The sequence below is a fragment of the Physella acuta genome, unplaced genomic scaffold (genome assembly GCF_028476545.2).
Source record: "Physella acuta isolate Inbredline_101_S28 unplaced genomic scaffold, ASM2847654v3 ptg001574l, whole genome shotgun sequence".
Classification (NCBI taxonomy): Eukaryota; Metazoa; Mollusca; class Gastropoda; family Physidae; genus Physella; species Physella acuta.
In genome coordinates, this window is record NW_026733088.1 from 211,371 (window position 1) to 239,234 (window position 27,864).

The 27,864-nt window shown below is 41.7% G+C and overlaps 1 protein-coding gene across 1 annotated transcript in view; it reads right to left on the bottom strand.

The window, feature by feature from the left end:
* LOC131928942 (putative ATP-dependent RNA helicase DDX31) overlaps window positions 1–27,864 on the bottom strand; it is a 57,078-nt gene that overhangs the window by 17,570 nt on the left and 11,644 nt on the right. The window contains exons 2-11 of the mRNA XM_059285116.1: window positions 24,164–24,387; window positions 22,247–22,322; window positions 14,767–14,881; window positions 14,570–14,679; window positions 12,745–12,786; window positions 12,590–12,654; window positions 12,184–12,303; window positions 11,473–11,582; window positions 6,984–7,210; window positions 6,036–6,227 (exon numbers count right to left, since the gene is read on the bottom strand). Of these exons, the coding sequence (XP_059141099.1) occupies window positions 6,036–6,227; window positions 6,984–7,210; window positions 11,473–11,582; window positions 12,184–12,303; window positions 12,590–12,654; window positions 12,745–12,786; window positions 14,570–14,679; window positions 14,767–14,881; window positions 22,247–22,322; window positions 24,164–24,387 (1,281 nt within the window). The remainder of the gene's footprint in view (window positions 1–6,035; window positions 6,228–6,983; window positions 7,211–11,472; window positions 11,583–12,183; window positions 12,304–12,589; window positions 12,655–12,744; window positions 12,787–14,569; window positions 14,680–14,766; window positions 14,882–22,246; window positions 22,323–24,163; window positions 24,388–27,864) is intronic.

A 27,864-nucleotide genomic window follows, 5' to 3' on the forward strand; every position in this document is an offset into this window, starting at 1 on the left:
TAAGTCTAAAATGGCACTCACTACACAGCTAGAGCACTAACTACACAGCTAGAGCACTCACTACACAGCTAGAGCACTCACTACACAGCCAGACAGCTAGAGCACCCACTACACAACCATACAGCACCCACTACACAGCCAGACAGCTAGAGCACTCACTACACAGCCATACAGCACTCACTACACAGCCAGACAGCTAGAGCACTCACTACACAACCAGACAGCTAGAGCACCCACTACACAGCCAGACAGCTAGAGCACTCACTACACAGCCAGACAGCACTCACTACACAGCCAGACAGCTAGAGCACCCACTACACAGCCATACAGCTAGAGCACTCACTACACAGCCATACAGCACTCACTACACAGCCAGACAGCTAGAGCACTCACTACACAACCAGACAGCTAGAGCACCCACTACACAGCCAGACAGCTAGAGCACTCACTACACAGCCAGACAGCACTCACTACACAACCGGACAGCTAGAGCACCCACTACACAGCCATACAGCTAGAGCACTCACTACACAGCCAGACAGCACTCACTACACAGCCAGACAGCACCCACTACACAGCCAGACAGCACTCACTACACAGCCAGACAGCACTCACTACACAGCCAGACAGCACCCACTACACAGCCAGACAGCACTCACTACACAGCCATACAGCTAGAGCACCCACTACACAGCCATACAGCACCCACTACACAGCCAGACAGCACTCACTACACAGCCAGACAGCACCCACTACACAGCCATACAGCACCCACTACACAGCCAGACAGCACCCACTACACAGCCAGACAGCACCCACTACACAGCCAGACAGCACTCACTACACAGCCAGACAGCACCCACTACACAGCCATACAGCACTCACTACACAACCAGACAGCTAGAGCACTCACTACACAGCCAGACAGCACCCACTACACAGCCATACAGCACCCACTACACAACCAGACAGCTAGAGCACCCACTACACAGCCAGACAGCACTCACTACACAGCCAGACAGCACCCACTACACAGCCAGACAGCTAGAGCACTCACTACACAGCCAGACAGCACCCACTACACAGCCAGACAGCTAGAGCACTCACTACACAGCCAGACAGCACTCACTACACAGCCAGACAGCTAGAGCACCCACTACACAGCCATACAGCTAGAGCACCCACTACACAGCCATACAGCACCCACTACACAGCCAGACAGCACTCACTACACAGCCAGACAGCACCCACTACACAGCCATACAGCACCCACTACACAACCAGACAGCTAGAGCACCCACTACACAGCCAGACAGCACTCACTAAACAGCCAGACAGCACCCAGTACACAGCCAGACAGCACTCACTACACAGCCAGACAGCACCCACTACACAGCCAGACAGCACCCACTACACAGCCATACAGCACCCACTACACAGCCATACAGCTAGAGCACCCACTACACAGCCATACAGCACCCACTACACAGCCAGACAGCACTCACTACACAGCCAGACAGCACCCACTACACAACCAGACAGCTAGAACACCCACTACACAGCCAGACAGCACTCACTACACAGCCAGACAGCACTCACTACACAGCCAGACAGCACCCACTACACAGCCAGACAGCACCCACTACACAACCAGACAGCTAGAACACCCACTACACAGCCAGACAGCACCCACTACACAACCAGACAGCTAGAACACCCACTACACAGCCAGACAGCACTCACTACACAACCAGACAGCTAGAACACCCACTACACAGCCAGACAGCACCCACTACACAGCCAGACAGCACCCACTACACAACCAGACAGCTAGAACACCCACTACACAGCCAGACAGCACCCACTACACAACCAGACAGCTAGAACACCCACTACACAGCCATACAGCACCCACTACACAACCAGACAGCTAGAACACCCACTACACAGCCAGACAGCACCCACTACACAGCCAGACAGCACCCACTACACAACCAGACAGCTAGAACACCCACTACACAGCCAGACAGCACCCACTACACAACCAGACAGCTAGAACACCCACTACACAGCCATACAGCACCCACTACACAACCAGACAGCTAGAACACCCACTACACAGCCAGACAGCACTCACTACACAGCCAGACAGCACACACTACACAGCCAGACAGCTAGAGCACTCACTACACAGCCAGACAGCACTCACTACACAGCCAGACAGCTAGAACACCCACTACACAGCCATACAGCACCCACTACACAGCCAGACAGCACCCACTACACAGCCATACAGCACCCACTACACAGCCATACAGCTAGAACACCCACTACACAGCCATACAGCACCCACTACACAGCCAGACAGCACCCACTACACAGCCAGACAGCACCCACTACACAGCCAGACAGCACCCACTACACAGCCAGACAGCACCCACTACACAACCAGACAGCTAGAACACCCACTACACAGCCAGACAGCACTCACTACACAGCCAGACAGCACCCACTACACAGCCAGACAGCACCCACTACACAACCAGACAGCTAGAACACCCACTACACAGCCATACAGCACTCACTACACAGCCAGACAGCACCCACTACACAACCAGACAGCTAGAACACCCACTACACAGCCAGACAGCACCCACTACACAACCAGACAGCTAGAACACCCACTACACAGCTATACAGCACCCACTACACAACCAGACAGCTAGAGCACCCACTACACAGCCAGACAGCTAGAACACCCACTACACAGCCATACAGCACCCACTACACAGCCAGACAGCACACACTACACAGCCAGACAGCACTCACTACACAGCCAGACAGCTAGAACACCCACTACACAGCCATACAGCACCCACTACACAGCCAGACAGCACCCACTACACAGCCATACAGCACCCACTACACAGCCATACAGCTAGAACACCCACTACACAGCCATACAGCACCCACTACACAGCCAGACAGCACCCACTACACAGCCATACAGCTAGAGCACCCACTACACAGCCAGACAGCTAGAGCACCCACTACACAGCCAGACAGCTAGAGCACCCACTACACAGCCAGACAGCTAGAGCACCCACTACACAGCCAGACAGCTAGAGCACCCACTACACAGCCAGACAGCTAGAGCACCCACTACACAGCCAGACAGCACCCACTACACAGCCATACAGCACCCACTACACAGCCAGACAGCACCCACTACACAGCCAGACAGCACCCACTACACAGCCAGACAGCACCCACTACACAGCCATACAGCACCCACTACACAGCCAGACAGCTAGAGCACCCACTACACAGCCAGACAGCACTCACTACACAGCCAGACAGCACTCACTACACAGCCAGACAGCACCCACTACACAGCCAGACAGCACTCACTACACAGCCATACAACACCCACTACACAGCCAGACAGCACACACTACACAGCCATACAGCACCCACTACACAGCCAGACAGCTAGAGCACCCACTACACAGCCAGACAGCACTCACTACACAACCAGACAGCTAGAACACCCACTACACAGCCATACAGCACCCACTACACAGCCATACAGCACCCACTACACAACCAGACAGCTAGAACACCCACTACACAGCCAGACAGTACTCACTACACAGCCAGACAGCACCCACTACACAGCCAGACAGCACCCACTACACAGCCAGACAGCTAGAACACCCACTACACAGCCAGACAGCACACACTACACAGCCAGACAGCACCCACTACACAGCCAGACAGCACCCACTACACAGCCATACAGCACTCACTACACAGCCAGACAGCACTCACTACACAGCCAGACAGCACCCACTACACAGCCAGACAGCACTCACTACACAGCCAGACAGCACTCACTACACAGCCAGACAGCACCCACTACACAGCCAGACAGCACCCACTACACAGCCAGACAGCTAGAACACCCACTACACAGCCAGACAGCACACACTACACAGCCAGACAGCACCCACTACACAGCCAGACAGCACCCACTACACAGCCATACAGCACTCACTACACAGCCAGACAGCACCCAGTACACAGCCAGACAGCACCCACTACACAGCCAGACAGCACCCACTACACAGCCAGACAGCTAGAACACCCACTACACAGCCAGACAGCACACACTACACAGCCAGACAGCTAGAACACCCACTACACAGCCAGACAGCACCCACTACACAGCCAGACAGCACACACTACACAGCCATACAGCACCCACTACACAGCCAGACAGCACCCACTACACAGCCAGACAGCACCCACTACACAGCCAGACAGCACCCACTACACAGCCAGACAGCACACACTACACAGCCAGACAGCACACACTACACAGCCAGACAGCACCCACTACACAGCCAGACAGCACCCACTACACAGCCAGACAGCACCCACTACACAGCCAGACAGCACACACTACACAGCCAGACAGCACACACTACACAGCCAGACAGCACCCACTACACAGCCAGACAGCACTCACTACACAGCCATACAGCACTCACTACACAGCCAGACAGCACCCAGTACACAGCCAGACAGCACCCACTACACAGCCAGACAGCACCCACTACACAGCCAGACAGCTAGAACACCCACTACACAGCCAGACAGCACTCACTACACAGCCAGACAGCACACACTACACAGCCATACAGCACCCACTACACAGCCAGACAGCACCCACTACACAGCCAGACAGCACCCACTACACAGCCAGACAGCACCCACTACACAGCCAGACAGCACACACTACACAGCCAGACAGCACACACTACACAGCCAGACAGCACCCACTACACAGCCAGACAGCACCCACTACACAGCCAGACAGCACCCACTACACAGCCAGACAGCACACACTACACAGCCAGACAGCACACACTACACAGCCAGACAGCACCCACTACACAGCCAGACAGCACCCACTACACAGCCATACAGCACTCACTACACAGCCAGACAGCACCCAGTACACAGCCAGACAGCACCCACTACACAGCCAGACAGCACCCACTACACAGCCAGACAGCTAGAACACCCACTACACAGCCAGACAGCACTCACTACACAGCCAGACAGCACCCACTACACAGCCAGACAGCACACACTACACAGCCATACAGCACCCACTACACAGCCAGACAGCACCCACTACACAGCCAGACAGCACCCACTACACAGCCAGACAGCACCCACTACACAGCCAGACAGCACCCACTACACAACCAGACAGCTAGAGCACTCACTACACAGCCAGACAGCACCCACTACACAGCCATACAGCTAGAGCACCCACTACACAGCCATACAGCACTCACTACACAGCCAGACAGCACCCACTACACAGCCATACAGCACCCACTACACAACCAGACAGCTAGAGCACCCACTACACAGCCATACAGCACCCACTACACAGCCAGACAGCTAGAGCACTCACTACACAGCCAGACAGCTAGAACACCCACTACACAGCCAGACAGCACTCACTACACAGCCATACAGCACCCACTACACAACCAGACAGCTAGAGCACTCACTACACAGCCAGACAGCACCCACTACACAGCCATACAGCTAGAGCACCCACTACACAGCCATACAGCACTCACTACACAGCCAGACAGCACCCACTACACAGCCAGACAGCTAGAGCACCCACTACACAGCCAGACAGCACTCACTACACAGCCAGACAGCACCCACTACACAGCCAGACAGCACCTACTACACAGCCAGACAGCACACACTACACAGCCAGACAGCACCTACTACACAGCCAGACAGCACCCACTACACAGCCAGACAGCACTCACTACACAGCCATACAGCTAGAGCCACACTACACAGCCATACAGCACCCACTACACAACCAGACAGCTAGAGCACCCACTACACGGCCAGACAGCACTCACTACACAGCCAGACAGCTAGAGCACCCACTACACAGCCAGACAGCTAGAGCGTTCATTATATCTACTAACCCTCTGAGGCATATCTCCATAAAGCTGATAGAAATTTATATTTTGCTGAATACCATCTGCCAGCTCAGGTGTGGTTGAGGTGTCAATTGTATTTTTGGGGCGGACAAGAAGTTTGTGAAATAATTTGGTGTGGAACTGTACTGAGTCTTGTGTTGATAAAAAAACAATCATTTTGCTGGCTGGGTTAGAGTACTGGAAGAAAAAACAGAACATACAGTTGCCACATGGGGAGGGGTTACAGTCAAGTTGCCACATGGGGAGGGGTTACAGTCAAGTTGCCGCATGGGGAGGGGTTACAGTCAAGTTGCCACATGGGGAGGGGTTACAGTCAAGTTGCCACATGGGGAGGGGTTACAGTCAAGTTGCCACATGGGGAGGGGTTACAGTCAAGTTGCCGCATGGGGAGGGGTTACAGTCAAGTTGCCACATGGGGAGGGGTTACAGTCAAGTTGCCACATGGGGAGGGGTTACAGTCAAGTTGCCCCATGGGGAGGGGTTACAGTCAAGTTGCCACATGGGGAGGGGTTACAGTCAAGTTGCCACATGGGGAGGGGTTACAGTCAAGTTGCCACATGGGGAGGGGTTACAGTCAAGTTGCCACATGGGGAGGGGTTACAGTCAAGTTGCCACATGGGGAGGGGTTACAGTCAAGTGGTGTAATTAGAAAAATAATTTGAATAAACATTTTTAATCAGACCTACAGCATCATCAACTCACCTACAACATCAACAACTCACCTACAACATCAACAACTCACCTACAACATCAACAACTCACCTACAACATCAACAACTCACCTACAACATCAACAACTCACCTACAACATCAACAACTCACCTAAAACATCAACAACTCACCTACAACATCAACAACTCACCTAAAACATCAACCTAAAACATCAACAACTCACCTACAACATCAACAACTCACCTACAACATCAGACTTACCCTGCATTTCCAAAGTAAAAAAGCAGCCAGCGTAACCAAGCGTAGCTTACAGGGCGTTAGGATAAATAATTGCTGGAGTTGGCTGGGTACAGCAAAGTCTTGGTCAGCCCCAGGGTTAGCCCCAGGGTCAGCCCCAGGGTTGTGGTGTGAGCTGTGTCTGGCTACTTGCTGATTCATGTCAATATGTTCAGGCTCAGTTAGACTGATGCTAGATAGTCTCTCCACACCTGCAGGAGATTGATACATGGATTTCTATGAGTGGGGGATGTCTGTCGCACTGTTCCCCACACCAATTAGATGAGATTGATACATGGATTTCTATGAGAGGGGGATGTGTCACACTGTTCCCCACACCAATTAGATGAGATTGATACATGGATTTCTATGAGAGCAATGTGGGGGATGTCTGTCACACTGTTAGATTAGGTATTTGCAGGAAAGTTTCAGATGTTCTTGCCAAAATTTTCAAACCATAGCCATCTCAAAACTCGAGCTTAAAGTGACCAAGAAACTGACCTAGAGTGACCACAGCCTTCTATAAACTGTACATTTTTAAAGTGCTTAAATTAGATCAACCACTTGCAGATACAACACAAAATTCATATTTGGTAAGGAAATAGCTATGGTGCCATAGGCGCCTTTAATATTCTCAGAAATCAAACTGAAATGGTTGAAATCTGACCCGTTCAACTATTTGAAGGGATGTGACTGCATCAAGAACTTTTCCCTGTTCTGTAGCTACTTGCAACAAAGAAAACATTTGGAAGGAATAGTCACACCAGTACCACCACCAGTGGGCAGCACTGGCACTCTGATAGTTTGCTAAATATCTGGCACTCTGATAGTTTGCTAAATGTCTGGCACTCTGATAGTTTGCTAAATGTCTGGCACTCTGATAGTTTGCTAAATGTCTGGCACTCTGATAGTTTGCTAAATGTCTGGCACTCTGATAGTTTGCTAAATGTCTGGCACTCTGATAGTTTGCTAAATGTCTGGCACTCTGATAGTTTGCTGTCTGGCACTCTGATAGTTTGCTGTCTGGCACTCTGATAGTTTGCTAAATGTCTGGCACTCTGATAGTTTGCTAAATGTCTGGCACTCTGATAGTTTGCTAAATGTCTGGCACTCTGATAGTTTGCTGTCTGGCACTCTGATAGTTTGCTAAATGTCTGGCACTCTGATAGTTTGCTAAATGTCTGGCACTCTGATAGTTTGCTGTCTGGCACTCTGATAGTTTGCTGTCTGGCACTCTGATAGTTTGCTAAATGTCTGGCACTCTGATAGTTTGCTGTCTGGCACTCTGATAGTTTGCTGTCTGGCACTCTGATAGTTTGCTAAATGTCTGGCACTCTGATAGTTTGCTAAATGTCTGGCACTCTGATAGTTTGCTGTCTGGCACTCTGATAGTTTGCTGTCTGGCACTCTGATAGTTTGCTGTCTGGCACTCTGATAGTTTGCTAAATGTCTGGCACTCTGATAGTTTGCTAAATGTCTGGCACTCTGATAGTTTGCTAAATGTCAAGTTATTCAATCCTGTATGCAAATTAGTCATGGGTAGTGGAATTAGTCATGGGTAGTGGAATTAGTCATGATTAGTGGAATTAGTCATGGGTAGTGGAATTAGTCATGGGTAGTGGAATTAGTCATGGGTAGTGGAATTAGTCATGGGTAGTGGAATTAGTGTGGTCACTTTAAACTATTGAGATGGCTGTAGCCTTGAGACCATTACCTTGAGAGAGTGGTTAGCTTCTATACATACTTGTAGCCCTGATTACCTTGAGAGAGTGGTTAGCTTCTATACATACTTGTAGCCCTGATTACCTTGAGAGAGTGGTTAGCTTCTATACATACTTGTAGCCCTGATTACCTTGAGAGAGTGGTTAGCTTCTATACATACTTGTAGCCCTGATTACCTTGAGAGAGTGGTTAGCTTCTATACATACTTGTAGCCCTGATTACCTTGAGAGAGTGGTTAGCTTCTAGACATACTTGTAGCCCTGATTACCTTGAGAGAGTGGTTAGCTTCTATACATACTTGTAGCCCTGATTACCTTGAGAGAGTGGTTAGCTTCTAGACATACTTGTAGCCCTGATTACCTTGAGAGAGTGGTTAGTTTCTATACATACTTGTAGCCCTGATTACCTTGAGAGAGTGGTTAGCTTCTATACATACTTGTAGCCCTGATTACCTTGAGAGAGTGGTTAGCTTCTATACATACTTGTAGCCCTGATTACCTTGAGAGAGTGGTTAGCTTCTAGACATACTTGTAGCCCTGATTACCTTGAGAGAGTGGTTAGCTTCTATACATACTTGTAGCCCTGATTACCTTGAGAGAGTGGTTAGCTTCTATACATACTTGTAGCCCTGATTACCTTGAGAGAGTGGTTAGCTTCTAGACATACTTGTAGCCCTGATTACCTTGAGAGAGTGGTTAGCTTCTATACATACTTGTAGCCCTGATTACCTTGAGAGAGTGGTTAGCTTCTATACATACTTGTAGCCCTGATTACCTTGAGAGAGTGGTTAGCTTCTATACATACTTGTAGCCCTGATTACCTTGAGAGAGTGGTTAGCTTCTATACATACTTGTAGCCCTGATTACCTTGAGAGAGTGGTTAGCTTCTATACATACTTGTAGCCCTGATTACCTTGAGAGAGTGGTTAGCTTCTATACATACTTGTAGCCCTGATTACCTTGAGAGAGTGGTTAGCTTCTATACATACTTGTAGCCCTGATTACCTTGAGAGAGTGGTTAGCTTCTAGACATACTTGTAGCCCTGATTACCTTGAGAGAGTGGTTAGCTTCTATACATACTTGTAGCCCTGATTACCTTGAGAGAGTGGTTAGCTTCTATACATACTTGTAGCCCTGATTACCTTGAGAGAGTGGTTAGCTTCTATACATACTTGTAGCCCTGATTACCTTGAGAGAGTGGTTAGCTTCTATACATACTTGTAGCCCTGATTACCTTGAGAGAGTGGTTAGCTTCTATACATACTTGTAGCCCTGATTACCTTGAGAGAGTGGTTAGCTTCTAGACATACTTGTAGCCCTGATTACCTTGAGAGAGTGGTTAGCTTCTAGACATACTTGTAGCCCTGATTACCTTGAGAGAGTGGTTAGCTTCTATACATACTTGTAGCCCTGATTACCTTGAGAGAGTGGTTAGCTTCTATACATACTTGTAGCCCTGATTACCTTGAGAGAGTGGTTAGCTTCTATACATACTTGTAGCCCTGATTACCTTGAGAGAGTGGTTAGCTTCTATACATACTTGTAGCCCTGATTACCTTGAGAGAGTGGTTAGCTTCTATACATACTTGTAGCCCTGATTACCTTGAGAGAGTGGTTAGCTTCTATACATACTTGTAGCCCTGATTACCTTGAGAGAGTGGTTAGCTTCTAGACATACTTGTAGCCCTGATTACCTTGAGAGAGTGGTTAGCTTCTATACATACTTGTAGCCCTGATTACCTTGAGAGAGTGGTTAGCTTCTATACATACTTGTAGCCCTGATTACCTTGAGAGAGTGGTTAGCTTCTATACATACTTGTAGCCCTGATTACCTTGAGAGAGTGGTTAGTTTCTATACATACTTGTAGCCCTGATTACCTTGATAGAGTGGTTAGCTTCTATACATACTTGTAGCCCTGATTACCTTGAGAGAGTGGTTAGCTTCTATACATACTTGTAGCCCTGATTACCTTGAGAGAGTGGTTAGCTTCTATACATACTTGTAGCCCTGATTACCTTGAGAGAGTGGTTAGCTTCTATACATACTTGTAGCCCTGATTACCTTGAGAGAGTGGTTAGCTTCTATACATACTTGTAGCCCTGATTACCTTGAGAGAGTGGTTAGCTTCTATACATACTTGTAGCCCTGATTACCTTGAGAGAGTGGTTAGCTTCTATACATACTTGTAGCCCTGATTACCTTGAGAGAGTGGTTAGCTTCTATACATACTTGTAGCCCTGATTACCTTGAGAGAGTGGTTAGCTTCTAGACATACTTGTAGCCCTGATTACCTTGAGAGAGTGGTTAGCTTCTAGACATACTTGTAGCCCTGATTACCTTGAGAGAGTGGTTAGCTTCTAGACATACTTGTAGCCCTGATTACCTTGAGAGAGTGGTTAGCTTCTAGACATACTTGTAGCCCTGATTACCTTGAGAGAGTGGTTAGCTTCTATACATACTTGTAGCCCTGATTACCTTGAGAGAGTGGTTAGCTTCTATACATACTTGTAGCCCTGATTACCTTGAGAGAGTGGTTAGCTTCTATACATACTTGTAGCCCTGATTACCTTGAGAGAGTGGTTAGCTTCTATACATACTTGTAGCCCTGATTACCTTGAGAGAGTGGTTAGCTTCTATACATACTTGTAGCCCTGATTACCTTGAGAGAGTGGTTAGCTTCTATACATACTTGTAGCCCTGATTACCTTGAGAGAGTGGTTAGCTTCTATACATACTTGTAGCCCTGATTACCTTGAGAGAGTGTGGCTGACAACAAAACTGTTTGTGGGGGATCTGTACATTGGGCTCGCAGAGCATTTAAAATTTGGGCCATGTCTTTCTCATAACCCAGTTCTAGCATCCTGGAACAAGAGGAACCAGTATCAGATTTTCATGACATCAAGTGCGTTACAGATGACATCAAATGTGTTACAGATGACATCAAGTGTGTTACATATGACATCAAGTGTGTTACATATGACATCAAGTGCATAACAGATGACATCAGGTGTGTTACAGATGACATTAATTTGTTTCAGATGACATCATAGTGTAACAGATGACAACAAGTGTGCAACAGATGACATCAAGTACATTACAGATGACATCAAGTACATTACAGATGACATCAAGTACATTACAGATGACATCAAATGATACAGATGACATCAAGTACATTACAGATGACATCAAATGTTACAGATGACATCAAGTGTGTTACAGATGACATCAAGTGCATTACAGATGACATCAGGTGTGTTACATATGACATCAAGTGCATTACAGATGACATCAGGTGTGTTACATATGACATCCAGTGTGTTACAGATGTCATCATAGTGTTACAGATGACAGGTGTGTTACAGATAACATCATAGTGTTACAGATGACATCACATAATAGACATGACATTCAGTGTCAAGTGTCAGGCAGGAGAGATGTATGTCAGAAAGTTGAACTGACCTGTCAGCCTCATCAATAACCAACCATTGTATCCTAGCCAGCCGTAGGACTTGTGTTGTCTTGATGTGATCTATCAACCTGCCTGGAGTTGCAACTAGAATGTTTACACCTTTACGCAACCTAAAATAGAATGTGTATGCAAACTAAAATAAAATGTGTACGCAACTTAAAATAGAATGTGGATGCAATCTAAAATATAATACCTACACAACCCTTAAACCCGCAACGTAGCATATGCAACTATTTACTTGTTTTATTTTCTACTTTTCAGTAATTTACAATTAGTGAATTCGACACTACCAACGCTGCTACTGAAAATACTTTGCTTTAAAACACTATCAGTAGCGATTATCCTCCCCCCCCCCCCTCGAACAGTGAAAGCAGCTGTCAAATTGTCAGTATTTACCTAGATTTTTCAGCTTTACGTTTTTCTCCGCCCATTAAACATCCAGGAACAATCCAAATAAATGTCTAGAAAAATAAATATGTAAATTGATTAATACAAAGTGTAGCATGTTCATGAAATTTGAAGTACTATTAAAAAACTAGACTTTTGCTTACCTTTAAAAGCTTGAGAAAAGTTTCGTAACTTTGTAAAGCTAGCTGTTGAGGCAGGAATCCACATGGAGAAAAAATGATAGAAATTTGTTATGAAAATATGTTAAATCTTTTATTAAATACTAGCTGTACCCGTTACACTGTGAATTTTAGCTCTCTTCTCTTTACATATATATAATGCTATTCTTCTTGTTAACTGATTTATTTTTATTATGTTTTTATTATGTATTGATCTATAGATTTAAATAAAACTGTTCCAGTTCTTCATAGGTACCCTTGATTTATAGACCTATATTTAAAATTTTATACTTGTTTGAGAAATATATTTCATAATATTTTATAAAAGTTATTGGTCAAAACCCCCCAGGGAAAGCGAAAGAGAGGGCGCCCAAGACAGACCTGGAGGCGGAGTCTTCTTGAAGAACTGAAGCCAACAGGGATGTCTTGGGAGATGTCAAAACTAATAGCAGAGGATAGGAAGAAATGGAAGGAAATGGTGGAGGCCCTATGCTCCATAAGGAGCAAAGAGGACTAAGTAAGTCAAGTCATTGGTCAAAACACAATGTACTTTACTACATGTTGAACGATATCAGTGACAAAGCAAAGAAATAACCAAATAGCTAAAAATTAAACACATTTAAAATAACATAGGCTACCAATACCTATTAAAAAATTATTAGTCAACACTACACCATATTTAATTCACACACTGATTAAGAGACTGAAATGATTCTGTTAAAAACCCGGCTGTTCAATGATATTTATGTTTTTTTAAGGTAATTTCTATTAGTTTTGGCCAAGAAAATTGTATCAATAGATTTATAGATCTAAAACAAACTTAAATGAAATGTTTAATTTCTTCAAAGTCTAAAATTGAAAGATGACACCATTAGTGATGTGTACTTTCCATAGTTTAATCATGTGGCATGTGACGTCATTGTTTAAGCGTTCTTGCCACAACCATAAACACTCTTCCTGTTGCATAATTAAAAATGTGTTTCCACATTCCAATATGCCTTTATTTAAATTTTCCTTCTTTAAATATAATTTAGTTTATACATTTAAAACACCGAACATATTATTTTCAACAAAAGTCTGTATCAAGTTCTCCATATATCACTGAAGGTACTGATCTCATAGCCTTTGTAAATATTTTGCGGACACAGAGACAGAAGTGCGCACATGAGCTTTTATATATTAGGATAGAACTGTAGAAACACCAAAGCATTTTTCTAAGATGACTAAAGCTTACCTCTCTAAGATGACTAAAGCTTACCTTTCTAAGATGACTAAAGCTTACCTCTCTAAGATGACTAAAGCTTACCTCTCTAAGATGACTAAAGCTTACCTCTCTAAGATGACTAAAGCTTACCTCTGTAAGATGACTAAAGCTTACCTCTCTAAGATGACTAAAGCTCACCTCTCTAAGATGACTAAAGCTTACCTCTCTAAGATGACTAAAGCTTACCTCTCTAAGATGACTAAAGCTTACCTCTCTAAGATGACTAAAGCTTACCTCTCTAAGATGACTAAAGCTTACCTCTCTAAGATGACTAAAGCTTACCTCTCTAAGATGACTAAAGCTTACCTCTCTAAGATGACTAAAGCTCACCTCTCTAAGATGACTAAAGCTTACCTCTCTAAGATGACTAAAGCTCACCTCTCTAAGATGACTAAAGCTTACCTCTCTAAGATGACTAAAGCTCACCTCTCTAAGATGACTAAAGCTTACCTCTCTAAGATGACTAAAGCTTACCTCTCTAAGATGACTAAAGCTTACCTCTCTAAGATGACTAAAGCTTACCTCTCTAAGATGACTAAAGCTTACCTCTCTGGTGGGCACTATGACCAAGGCATAGGGTCCATCATCTCTTTGAATTCTCAGCTTTCTAGCTTGCAGTGACTGTACTATTGGAATTGCATAGGCCAATGTTTTACCTGAAATATATAGGTTACAGTATTTTACCTGAAAGATATAGGTTACAATGTTTTACTTAAAAGAGATTGTGTTAAAAGTTGGTTTACCCGAGCCAGTTTGAGATCTAATTAAAGCATCTTTTTTGTTTAGGAGAGCAGGTATAGCTTTTTTCTGGACCTCTGTCAGGTAAGTGAAGCCTTGCTTCTGCTCTAGGTTGCTTACCTGTTTTTACAAAGAATTTATCTGTAAATGTGCATTGGTCATCTGTATATGTGCATTGGTCATCTGTATGTGTGCATTGGTCATCTGTATGTGTGCATTGGTCATCTGTATGTGTGCATTGGTCATCTGTATATGTGTATTGGTCATCTGTATATGTGCATTGGTCATCTGTATATGTGCATTGGTCATCTGTATATGTGCATTGGTCATCTGTATGTGTGCATTGGTCATCTGTATATGTGCATTGGTCATCTGTATATGTGCATTGGTCATCTGTATGTGTGCATTGGTCATCTGTATGTGTGCATTGGTCATCTGTATATGTGCATTGGTCATCTGTATGTGTGCATTGGTCATCTGTATATGTGCATTGGTCATCTGTATGTGTGCATTGGTCATCTGTATATGTGCATTGGTCATCTGTATATGTGCATTGGTCATCTGTATATGTGCATTGGTCATCTGTATGTGTGCATTGGTCATCTGTATATGTGCATTGGTCATCTATATATGTGCATTGGTCATCTGTATGTGTGCATTGGTCATCTGTATATGTGCATTGGTCATCTGTATATGTGCATTGGTCATCTGTATGTGCATTGGTCATCTGTATGTGTGCATTGGTCATCTGTATATGTGCATTGGTCATCTGTATATGTGCATTGGTCATCTGTATGTGTGCATTGGTCATCTGTATATGTGTATTGGTCATCTGTATGTGTGCATTGGTCATCTGTATATGTGCATTGGTCATCTGTATGTGTGCATTGGTCATCTGTATATGTGCATTGGTCATCTGTATGTGTGCATTGGTCATCTGTATATGTGCATAGGTCATCTGTATGTGTGCATTGGTCATCTGTATATGTGCATTGGTCATCTGTATGTGTGCATTAGTCATCTGTATATGTGCATTGGTCATCTGTATATGTGCATTGGTCATCTGTATGTGCATTGGTCATCTGTATGTGTGCATTGGTCATCTGTATATGTGCATTGGTCATCTGTATATGTGCATTGGTCATCTGTATGTGTGCATTGGTCATCTGTATATGTGCATTTGTCATCTGTATATGTGCATTGGTCATCTGTATATGTGCATTGGTCATCTGTATATGTGCATTGGTCATCTGTATGTGTGCATTGGTCATCTGTATATGTGCATTGGTCATCAGTAAGTGTATAAGAGTAGGCTAAATGATACACAATATATTTTTCCTGATTGATATGAGAATTCCTAGCTAAGATGATAGTGTGTTCCTAGCTAAGATGATAGAGTGTTCCTAGCTAAGATGATAGTGTTCCTAGCTAAGATGATAGTGTGTTCCTAGCTAAGATGATAGAGTGTTCCTAGCTAAGATGATAGTGTTCCTAGCTAAGATGATAGAGTGTTCCTAGCTAAGATGATAGTGTTCCTAGCTAAGATGATAGAGTGTTCCTAGCTAAGATGATAGAGTGTTCCTAGCTAAGATGATAGAGTGTTCCTAGCTAAGATGATAGTGTGTTCCTAGCTAAAATGATAGTGTTCCTAGCTAAGATGATAGTGTTCCTAGCTAAGATGATAGTGTTCCTAGCTAAGATGATAGTGTTCCTAGCTAAGATGATAGTGTGTTCCTAGCTAAGATTAAGATGATAGTGTGTTCCTAGCTAAGATGATAGTGTTCCTAGCTAAGATGAGTGTTCCTAGCTAAGATGATAGTGTTCCTAGCTAAGATGATAGTGTTCCTAGCTAAGATGATAGTGTTCCTAGCTAAGATGATAGTGTGTTCCTAGCTAAGATGATAGTGTGTTCCTAGCTAAGATGATAGTGTGTTCCTAGCTAAGATGATAGAGTGTTCCTAGCTAAGATGATAGTGTGTTCCTAGCTAAGATGATAGTGTGTTCCTAGCTAAGATGATAGTGTTCCTAGCTAAGATGATAGTGTGTTCCTAGCTAAGATGATAGTGTTCCTAGCTAAGATGAGTGTTCCTAGCTAAGATGATAGTGTGCTCCTAGCTAAGATGATAGTGTGTTCCTAGCTAAGATGATAGTGTGTTCCTAGCTAAGATGATAGTGTGTTCCTAGCTAAGATGATAGTGTTCCTAGCTAAGATGATAGTGTTCCTAGCTAAGATGATAGAGTGCTCCTAGCTAAGATGATAGTGTGTTCCTAGCTAAGATGATAGTGTTCCTAGCTAAGATGATAGTGTTCCTAGCTAAGATGATAGTGTTCCTAGCTAAGTTGATAGTGTTCCTAGCTAAGATGATAGAGTGTTCCTAGCTAAGATGATAGTGTGTTCCTAGCTAAGATGATAGAGTGTTTCTAGCTAAGATGATAGTGTGTTCCTAGCTAAGATGATAGAGTGTTCCTAGCTAAGATGATAGTGTTCCTAGCTAAGATGATAGTGTGTTCCTAGCTAAGATGATAGTGTGTTCCTAGCTAAGATGATAGTGTTCCTAGCTAAGATGATAGTGTGTTCCTAGCTAAGATGATAGTGTTCCTAGCTAAGATGATAGTGTTCCTAGCTAAGATGAGAGTGTGTTCCTAGCTAAGATGATAGTGTGTTCCTAGCTAAGATGATAGTGTGTTCCTAGCTAAGATGATAGAGTGTTCCTAGCTAAGATGATAGTGTTCCTAGCTAAGATGATAGTGTGTTCCTAGCTAAGATGATAGTGTTCCTAGCTAAGATGATAGTGTGTTCCTAGCTAAGATGATAGTGTGTTCCTAGCTAAGATGATAGTGTGTTCCTCGCTAAGATGATAGTGTGTTCCTAGCTAAGATGATAGAGTGTTCCTAGCTAAGATGATAGTGTGTTCCTAGCTAAGATGATAGTGTGTTCCTAGCTAAGATGATAGTGTGTTCCTAGCTAAGATGATAGTGTGTTCCTAGCTAAGATGATAGTGTGTTCCTAGCTAAGATGATAGTGTGTTCCTAGCTAAGATGATAGTGTGTTCCTAGCTAAGATGATAGTGTGTTCCTAGCTAAGATGAGTGTTCCTAGCTAAGATGATAGTGTTCCTAGCTAAGATGATAGTGTGTTCCTAGCTAAGATGATAGTGTTCCTAGCTAAGATGATAGTGTTCCTAGCTAAGATGATAGTGTTCCTAGCTAAGATGATAGTGTGTTCCTAGCTAAGATGATAGAGTATTCCTAGCTAAGATGATAGAGTGTTCCTAGCTAAGATGATAGTGTGTTCCTAGCTAAGATGATAGTGTGTTCCTAGCTAAGATGATAGTGTTCCTAGCTAAGATGATAGTGTGTTCCTAGCTAAGATGATAGTGTTCCTAGCTAAGATGATAGTGTTCCTAGCTAAGATGATAGTGTGTTCCTAGCTAAGATGATAGTGTGTTCCTAGCTAAGATGATAGTGTGTTCCTAGCTAAGATGATAGTGTGTTCCTAGCTAAGATGATAGTGTGTTCCTCGCTAAGATGATAGTGTGTTCCTAGCTAAGATGATAGAGTGTTCCTAGCTAAGATGATAGTGTGTTCCTAGCTAAGATGATAGTGTGTTCCTAGCTAAGATGATAGAGTGTTCCTAGCTAAGATGATAGTGTGTTCCTAGCTAAGATGATAGTGTGTTCCTAGCTAAGATGATAGTGTGTTCCTAGCTAAGATGATAGTGTGTTCCTAGCTAAGATGATAGTGTGTTCCTAGCTAAGATGAGTGTTCCTAGCTAAGATGATAGTGTTCCTAGCTAAGATGATAGTGTGTTCCTAGCTAAGATGATAGTGTTCCTAGCTAAGATGATAGTGTTCCTAGCTAAGATGATAGTGTTCCTAGCTAAGATGATAGTGTTCCTAGCTAAGATGATAGTGTGTTCCTAGCTAAGAGGATAGTGTGCTCCTAGCTAAGATGATAGTGTTCCTAGCTAAGATGATAGTGTGTTCCTAGCTAAGATGATAGTGTTCCTAGCTAAGATGATAGTGTTCCTAGCTAAGGTGATAGTGTTCCTAGTTAAGATGATAGTGTTCCTAGCTAAGATGATAGTGTGTTCCTAGCTAAGATGATAGTGTGTTCCTAGCTAAGATGATAGTGTGTTCCTAGCTAAGATGATAGTGTGTTCCTAGCTAAGATGATAGTGTTCCTAGCTAAGATGATAGTGTGTTCCTAGCTAAGATGATAGTGTGTTCCTATCTAAGATGATAGTGTTCCTAGCAAAGATGATAGTTTTCCTAGGTAAGATGATAGTGTTCCTAGTTAAGATGATAGTGTGTTCCTAGCTAAGAGGATAGTGTTCCTAGCTAAGATGATAGTGTGTTCCTAGTTAAGATGATAGTGTTCCTAGCTAAGATGATAGTATTCCTAGCTAAGATGACAGTGTGTTCCTAGCTAAGATGATAGTGTTCCTAGCTAAGATGATAGTGTTCCTAGCTAAGATGATAGTGTTCCTAGCTAAGATGATAGTGTTCCTAGCTAAGATGATAGAGTGTTCCTAGCTAAGATGATAGTGTGTTCCTAGCTAAGATGATAGTGTTCCTAGCTAAGATGATAGTGTTCCTAGCTAAGATGATAGAGTGTTCCTAGCTAAGATGATAGTGTTCCTAGCTAAGATGATAGAGTGTTCCTAGCTAAGATGATAGTGTTCCTAGCTAAGATGATAGCGTTCCTAGCTAAGATGATAGTGTTCCTAGCTAAGATGATAGTGTTCCTAGCTAAGATGATAGTGTTCCTAGCTAAGATGATAGCGTTCCTAGCTAAGATGATAGTGTTCCTAGCTAAGATGATAGTGTTCCTAGCTAAGATGATAGTGTGTTCCTATCTAAGATGATAGTGTTCCTAGCAAAGATGATAGTTTTCCTAGCTAAGATGATAGTGTTCCTAGTTAAGATGATAGTGTGTTCCTAGCTAAGATGATAGTGTTCCTAGCTAAGATGATAGTGTATTCCTAGTTAAGATGATAGTGTTCCTAGCTAAGATGATAGTGTGTTCCTAGCTAAGATGATAGTGTGTTCCTAGCTAAGATGATAGTGTGTTCCTAGCTAAGATGATAGTGTGTTCCTAGCTAAGATGATAGAGTGTTCCTAGCTAAGATGATAGAGTGTTCCTAGCTAAGATGATAGAGTGTTCCTAGCTAAGATGATAGTGTTCCTAGCTAAGATGATAGTGTTCCTAGCTAAGATGATAGTGTTCCTAGCTAAGATGATAGAGTGTTCCTAGCTAAGATGATAGTGTGTTCCTAGCTAAGATGATAGTGTTCCTAGCTAAGATGATAGTGTTCCTAGCTAAGATGATAGAGTGTTCCTAGCTAAGATGATAGTGTTCCTAGCTAAGATGATAGAGTGTTCCTAGCTAAGATGATAGCGTTCCTAGCTAAGATGATAGTGTTCCTAGCTAAGATGATAGTGTGTTCCTAGCTAAGATGATAGTGTGTTCCTAGCTAAGATGATAGTGTGTTCCTAGCTAAGATGATAGTGTTCCTAGCTAAGATGAGTGTTCCTAGCTAAGATGATAGCGTTCCTAGCTAAGATGATAGTGTTCCTAGCTAAGATGATAGTGTTCCTAGCTAAGATGATAGTGTTCCTAGCTAAGATGATAGAGTGTTCCTAGCTAAGATGATAGTGTGTTCCTAGCTAAGATGATAGAGTGTTCCTAGCTAAGATGATAGTGTTCCTAGCTAAGATGATAGAGTGTTCCTAGCTAAGATGATAGTGTTCCTAGCTAAGATGATAGAGTTCCTAGCTAAGATGATAGTGTGTTCCTAGCTAAGATGATAGTGTTCCTAGCTAAGATGATAGTGTTCCTAGCTAAGATGATAGTGTTCCTAGCTAAGATGATAGAGTGTTCCTAGCTAAGATGATAGTGTTCCTAGCTAAGATGATAGAGTGTTCCTAGCTAAGATGATAGTGTTCCTAGCTAAGATGATAGTGTGTTCCTAGCTAAGATGATACTGTGTTCCTAGCTAAGATGATAGAGTGTTCCTAGCTAAGATGATAGTGTTCCTAGCTAAGATGATAGTGTTCCTAGCTAAGATGACAGTGTGTTAGCTAATCACAGGCATGGAACCTAAGCAGTCATTATGAATTATTAAATAGAATAGAATCAAGTAGTAAATAAAGAATTGGGTAACAAGTGTATGCAAATGTGTGCATAATAGAGCAGAAATTAATGCTTTTTTAAGGTAACATCCTATATACTCCATATACCAGAAAGTATAAATTGGACACAACTGAGAATAGTCTCAAATTTATTCAAAAGTACAACTAAATATTTTTTAAATCATGTATGATTTTATTTTAAAAAATTTGGTTATAAAAATCTGACTGTCTGATTTTTGTTGGACTTAACTAAAGATTGGTTTTATTTGATGTTTTTAGTATTTCAGGTAACTAAGCAAAAATATTTTAAAAAGCCAAAAAATATTTAACTGTTTACATTTCTAACAAAACTTGAAAAGAATAGAGCCAGACAAGCAATGGAGTAGCAGGAAAACATGGAGTGGAAAGCTTTTACAGAGGTCCTATGCTATGCAAGGAACAAAAAGAAAAATGATGATTTTCACAGAGGTCCTATGCTATCCAGGTAACAAAAAGAATAAACCGGGAGTGACCTCCCCTAGACTTTCTCGAATACTCTTATCTAAAACAATAGGGGATGGGAACTCAGGATATAGTTCTGATTTTTAATCCATTTTAAATACTTTAACTTTTTAAAATAGAATAGAATCTCATAGATAAAAGAATTGCGCACCAAGCTAACGCCAGAACAAAATGTGCATAATAGTGCGGAATATTATTAGTACTTTATGAATTTACAGAAATCGGAAATAGTGTAAATTACTACTTCCGGTCAACGGAACTTACTCAAAATTTGATAGAAGGTAGAGGATTAGATCTTTTACTTATGTGTGAAATTTCATTTATCTATCTGAAATAGTACCCTAGTTATAAGCTTTTGAAAAATTCAAAGTGAAAAAAGTACCACTTCCGGTTATCGGAAATCGCTCAAAAGATACGGCCCTAGATTTTGATAAAATACTTATATATGAAATTTCATCAAACTAGCTGTAACGGTACTCAAGTTATTGTGTTTACACACACACACATAGACAAGATTGCAAAATTATGTTTTTCCGTATCAGTGAGGTGTAAAACGTCAAGATTTGTAAAAATCTCAATTTTTTTTTTTTCACGATTACAAGACTTTCTCTATACTTCGTATATACGAGAAAGTAAAAATGATGATGATTTTCACAGAGGTCCTATGCTTTGTAGGTAACAAAAAGAAAAATGATGATGATGACATACGAGACTTTACATATTTAACAAATTAAACTTCACAAAACTTCACATAAACACATAACAAGAAAGACTTCACATACAATTCACACACAACAAAACTTCACATGTTTCATGCCCAAGAAAAATTTGTGTTGCACATTTGAACACACCAGAAATGGGTGAATGGGTAGATCTTTGAACGTCTGGCCTGTGAAGACATTTTCCTTGACAGTTTCTACTGCAGCACTGAAATCAAACAACACATGGATTCAGAGAGTAGAGCATAAAAAACCTTTTAGACTACCACAGAATGCATCAAGTTCTAGACTACCACAGGATGCATCAAGTTCTAGACTACCACAGGATGCATCATCAAGTTCTAGGCTACCACAGGATGCATCATCAAGTTCTAGACTACCACAGGATGCATCATCAAGTTCTAGACTACCACAGAATGCATCAAGTTCTAGACTACCACAGGATGCATCAAGTTCTAGACTACCACAGGATGCATCAAGTTCTAGACTACCACAGGATGCATCATCAAGTTCTAGACTACCACAGAATGCATCATCAAGTTCTAGGCTACCACAGGATGCATCATCAAGTTCTAGACTACCACAGAATGCATCAAGTTCTAGACTACCACAGGATGCATCAAGTTCTAGACTATCACAAAATGCATCATCAAGTTCTAGGCTACCACAGGATGCATCATCAAGTTCTAGACTACCACAGAATGCATCAAGTTCTAGACTACCACAGGATGCATCAAGTTCTAGACTACCACAGAATGCATCATCAAGTTCTAGGCTACCACAGGATGCATCATCAAGTTCTAGACTACCACAGGATGCATCATCAAGTTCTAGGCTACCACAGAATGCATCAAGTTCTAGACTACCACAGGATGCATCATCAAGTTCTAGGCTACCACAGGATGCATCATCAAGTTCTAGGCTACCACAGAATGCATCAAGTTCTAGACTACCACAGGATGCATCAAGTTCTAGACTACCACAGAATGCATCATCAAGTTCTAGGCTACCACAGGACGCATCATCAACTTCTAGACTACCACAGGATGCATCATCAAGTTCTAGGCTACCACAGAATGCATCATCAAGTTCTAGACTACCACAGAATGCATCATCAAGTTCTAGGCTACCACAGGATGCATCATCAAGTTCTAGACTACCACAGGATGCATCATCAAGTTCTAGACTACCACAGGATGCATCATCAAGTTCTAGACTACCACAGGATGCATCAAGTTCTAGACTACCACAGGATGCATCAAGTTCTAGACTACCACAGAATGCATCATCAAGTTCTAGACTACCACAGGATGCCTCATCAAGTTCTAGACTACCACAGAATGCATCAAGTTCTAGACTACCACAGGATGCATCATCAAGTTCTAGACTACCACAGAATGCATCATCAAGTTCTAGACTACCACAGGATGCATCAAGTTCTAGACTACCACAGAATGCATCATCAAGTTCTAGACTACCACAGAATGCATCATCAAGTTCTAGACTACCACAGAATGCATTATCAAGTTCTAGACTACCACAGGATGCATCATCAAGTTCTAGACTACCACAGGATGCATCATCAAGTTCTAGACTACCACAGAATGCATCATCAAGTTCTAGACTACCACAGGATGCATCATCAAGTTCTAGACTACCACAGAATGCATCATCAAGTTCTAGACTACCACAGGATGCATCATCAAGTTCTAGACTACCACAGGATGCATCATCAAGTTCTAGGCTACCACAGGATGCATCATCAAGTTCTAGACTACCACAGAATGCATCATCAAGTTCTAGACTACCACAGGATGCATCATCAAGTTCTAGACTACCACAGAATGCATCATCAAGTTCTAGGCTACCACAGAATGCATCATCAAGTTCTAGACTACCACAGAATGCATTATCAAGTTCTAGACTACCACAGGATGCATTATCAAGTTTTGGGTGGACTAGAGCTGGGTGGACTAGAGTCAGGTACCCATCAGAGCTGGGTGGAGTAGAGTCAGGTACCCATATCTGCTATTTCTTTACATTACATACCTGGTAATGGTAGGTATTTCTGGGTTTTTCCTAAACAAGGATGAGATGATGTCACTCTTCTTCCCAATGATCCTATTGTCTGTGTGTTCAGTCCTTTTCCTTTTGCTAATCTGTTTATTGTCTGTGTGTTCAGTCCTTTTCCTTTTGCTATTCTGTCTTTCACGTCTGATAGGTGACTGGCTTGTGTCAGGTCCATGGGAAGAATTTCCCTCTTTCTCTCTTGGCTATGCAAATAAATCAATGTAATACTAATGGTGTTTTAAAGCAAATATTTTTAGTTGCAGCATTGGTAGATATTGATTATGAATTACTAAAAAGTAAAAAATAAATCAAATATAAAAAACCTTTCTAATAGCAAGCTTTTAAATATACTAAAAATAAGAAAATAAAACTAATTTGCTTTCTTTCATAACAGCTTTGGTTACTCATGAGAAAAGGTTTGGTATGTTTTCTAACTTCAAAAACGGCCATTGTAAAACTCAAATTTTGCTAACCCAGAAAGGGATAATCAGGAAAAGTGGCACCTCTGAAAATAATTGGAAATTGTAGCAACGATTGCAAATCGTGGGTGATTATAGTTTGCTCTAATACCACGAGACTAGTTTTGTACGCCCTCTAAACAACGAGAACTGCGAGACTTCATTAGGCTAGGCTCATACCAAATCTAGCGATATTTGGGGGACGGAAAAAAATTCCGGCTATTCATGGGTTTTCCCAGCCGGGAATTTTTATCCTACAATTCCCGATATTTTTCCCAGTTTCCTGGCTCTGTGGGAACTCTGTGATTGGCTGAACAGGAACTCCATAATCAATATTCTGACAGGGTAATTCCCCTGTATAACGTCGGCAGTTATCCAGTTATGTTTGTTGAGTTTCATAAACATTATTTACTGTAAACCAAGGTTTGAAATTGGTAGATCTAAATATTAAGTGAAGCTTAGTAATTACTTTTTTTAGAAACACAGAAAAAAAACTTGCAGAGGATTTGCGACAATCAATTTGATCTAGATTTTTTGCCTAGTAAAAATGAATACAAAAATGGGGGATTACCATGGACAGCCCCACATCATAGTTATTTGCAGATATAATTTAAAAATAAAATTATACTATTTTAAATAACATGACTTAGTTCTGCCATTTTTGTTTGCATTATGTATGATAAAATTTAGCTAGCTCATCAAATAGCAGGTCTTTTACCACATGAAAACCAAATTGCTTTAGCCTTTTTTAAAATTCTGTTTTGCTTAATTAATAATTACCCAAAATACTAAAACGTCAAACACATCCCCTCTAAACTAAGGTTTTACCCAGGATTTTATATCCATATTAATTTTAATTAAGGGCCTACACCGTGCATAATTTAAAAAATATTTAGCCTAAGCCCTAACTTCTAATGCCGACTAACAGGCCTCTCAAAGAATTTCGAGACTATTCTCTCAGGTCTCAAGAGTACAGACTGAGACTACTAAGGTCTGAGAGTATTCTCGGTAGTAGGCCATTCGGTTGACAGCTTCCAGGTTTGTTTATATTATCTCACGGCCCAAGCTCTCAAAGCGGTTAACTAAGATAGCGATGTTTTCATCAGATGCAACCAAGCTAATTGTTTTAATAGCCATCTTGCCTTTCTTTATCTATTATCTTCATGGACACCACAACGCAGCAAGCCAACTATCTGGTAAAACCTTAGTTTAGTGTTGGTTATTATTTCGGAATAGCATAGCAGTAAAAACAGTAAAACACCATCAGTACTGTAGTAAACCATCCTTTATTTGGTGTCATCTGTTATGTTTAATATAGAACGTTTAAAATTTGGATAGATTTATTTTAATTGTGTGTTAAATACTGCTTTATTAATCATTTTGTATTGCTAGTTATTTTTAAGTGTTTCAGCTAAATATTTCTGCTACTAAAAATTGTTTAACAGGGTTCGTACGCAGTCTGGAAAAAGTCTTGAATTTAGAAAAGTGAATTTCAGCCTTTAAAAAGTCTCAGTTACTATGTCATTGGGGGGACGGGGGACGGGGAGAAGAAAGAATGTTAGACCTGTCTTTTTTGTTTTTGTTGCTTGACTGACCATGTAAATGTGTTACAAGTATTTAAAATTGTTATTTAATGAAATAATACAAATAATACAAATCTTGACCTCTTTTTTTTTTAACCCGCTATTGTTCCTTAAGTTTGTCTGAGGTTGCATAAAAAAATTATGAGGGAAGCTTAAGTGGTAGTCTACATATAATTTAACTACCTGTATTTTCAATTCACTCTCTAAACTGTTTCTGAAATCTTTGCAAAACCTGACGATTAGGGCTAGACTAGCCCGCCCCTCCTAGTAACTAAGGTCACTGATATCTAAACTTGTATGAACTCACTGTGACCCCAAGTACGTAGTTGGTGCTGTTAGGCTGGGGGGGGGAAGGGGGAATAAAAGTTACGATACATTTCATGCTATGACATATAATATTAGACTGGACTACTGTGACCTAACAGTGACCCCTCCACTGTCTCTTAATGTGTATGTGTGTGTAGGAGGGGGGGGGAAATACCGGTAGTTTTTAATAGCAGACAAAAGTTTCTCAGCTTAAAGCACAAATAATGGTGTGGTTACAAAGGTCTAGTTTCATTTTCAAAATAGGGTACGAACCCAGGTGCTAGTCACTTTTACTTTTTTTTTAATCATTTTTACAGTTTCATAATCATTTTTACAATTTTCGTAATCTAGATTTTTTTTATACTTGGCCTAGCAGCTAGATCTAGCTAGATTCTAGATCTAGCCTAATTAATTAATTAATGGTCGCAAATCCGCTCCAAGCCAAAAACATTAAATAAATTATTACATTTGGCTTTATTATTTATATTTATATATATTTTTTAAATTTTTTAGATCTACTATTATATTAATATTTAGTATTACTCGCTAACTTGAAGGCGTGGTCGGTTGCTAACAAAAATATGGCATCCAGATCCGGACGCATGACTTCCTATGATTTTTCTGCCAAATTCCAGTGACCTTCTGTAAATTACTTTTAAAAATATTTACCAAGAGCAAAATGGCGGGGTTTTCACATTATAACAACAAACTATAGGTGGCAGGGCTATGTTTGCCAGGAAAGCATTTCAAAATTTTCGTTGGAGAATGAAGGCAAAATTTAAAAGTTGGTTTCATTAAAAATACTAGAACTTTTAAATTTAAATTTCCATAGTACAAAATTGATTTCCATACTGAAGCATCATTAGGTTTATCAGTCTATGAAAAAATAAATCAAATATTGTCAGCCGTTTTTTTATAAGACCAGCCAAGAAAATTGGTTGTCGCAAATCTTCTGCATTTTTTTCTGTTTCTTAAAAAAAACATTAATTACTACACTCGACTTTATTAATAATAATTAGATTTACTAATTGTTGCTAATTTTTTGTCAGTTAAACATTAAATTAAGTTAAAACATTAATTTACTGCACTTGACTTTATTTTTCTTTCAACTGTCAAATAAACTATGGTTTACAGTAACGAATGTTACCGAAACTCAACGAACATTACCCAATAATTTCCAACGCTATATCATGATTTTACCAAGTAAATTTTAGATTTAGTGAGAAAATCTAGTAATATTTATTCCTGTTTCCTTTCGTCGATTAAACTTAAAAAATCAAAACATTAAGCCTAATGGTAATCTATCGTTTTAGGTACGTAAAATCTCCCGCAC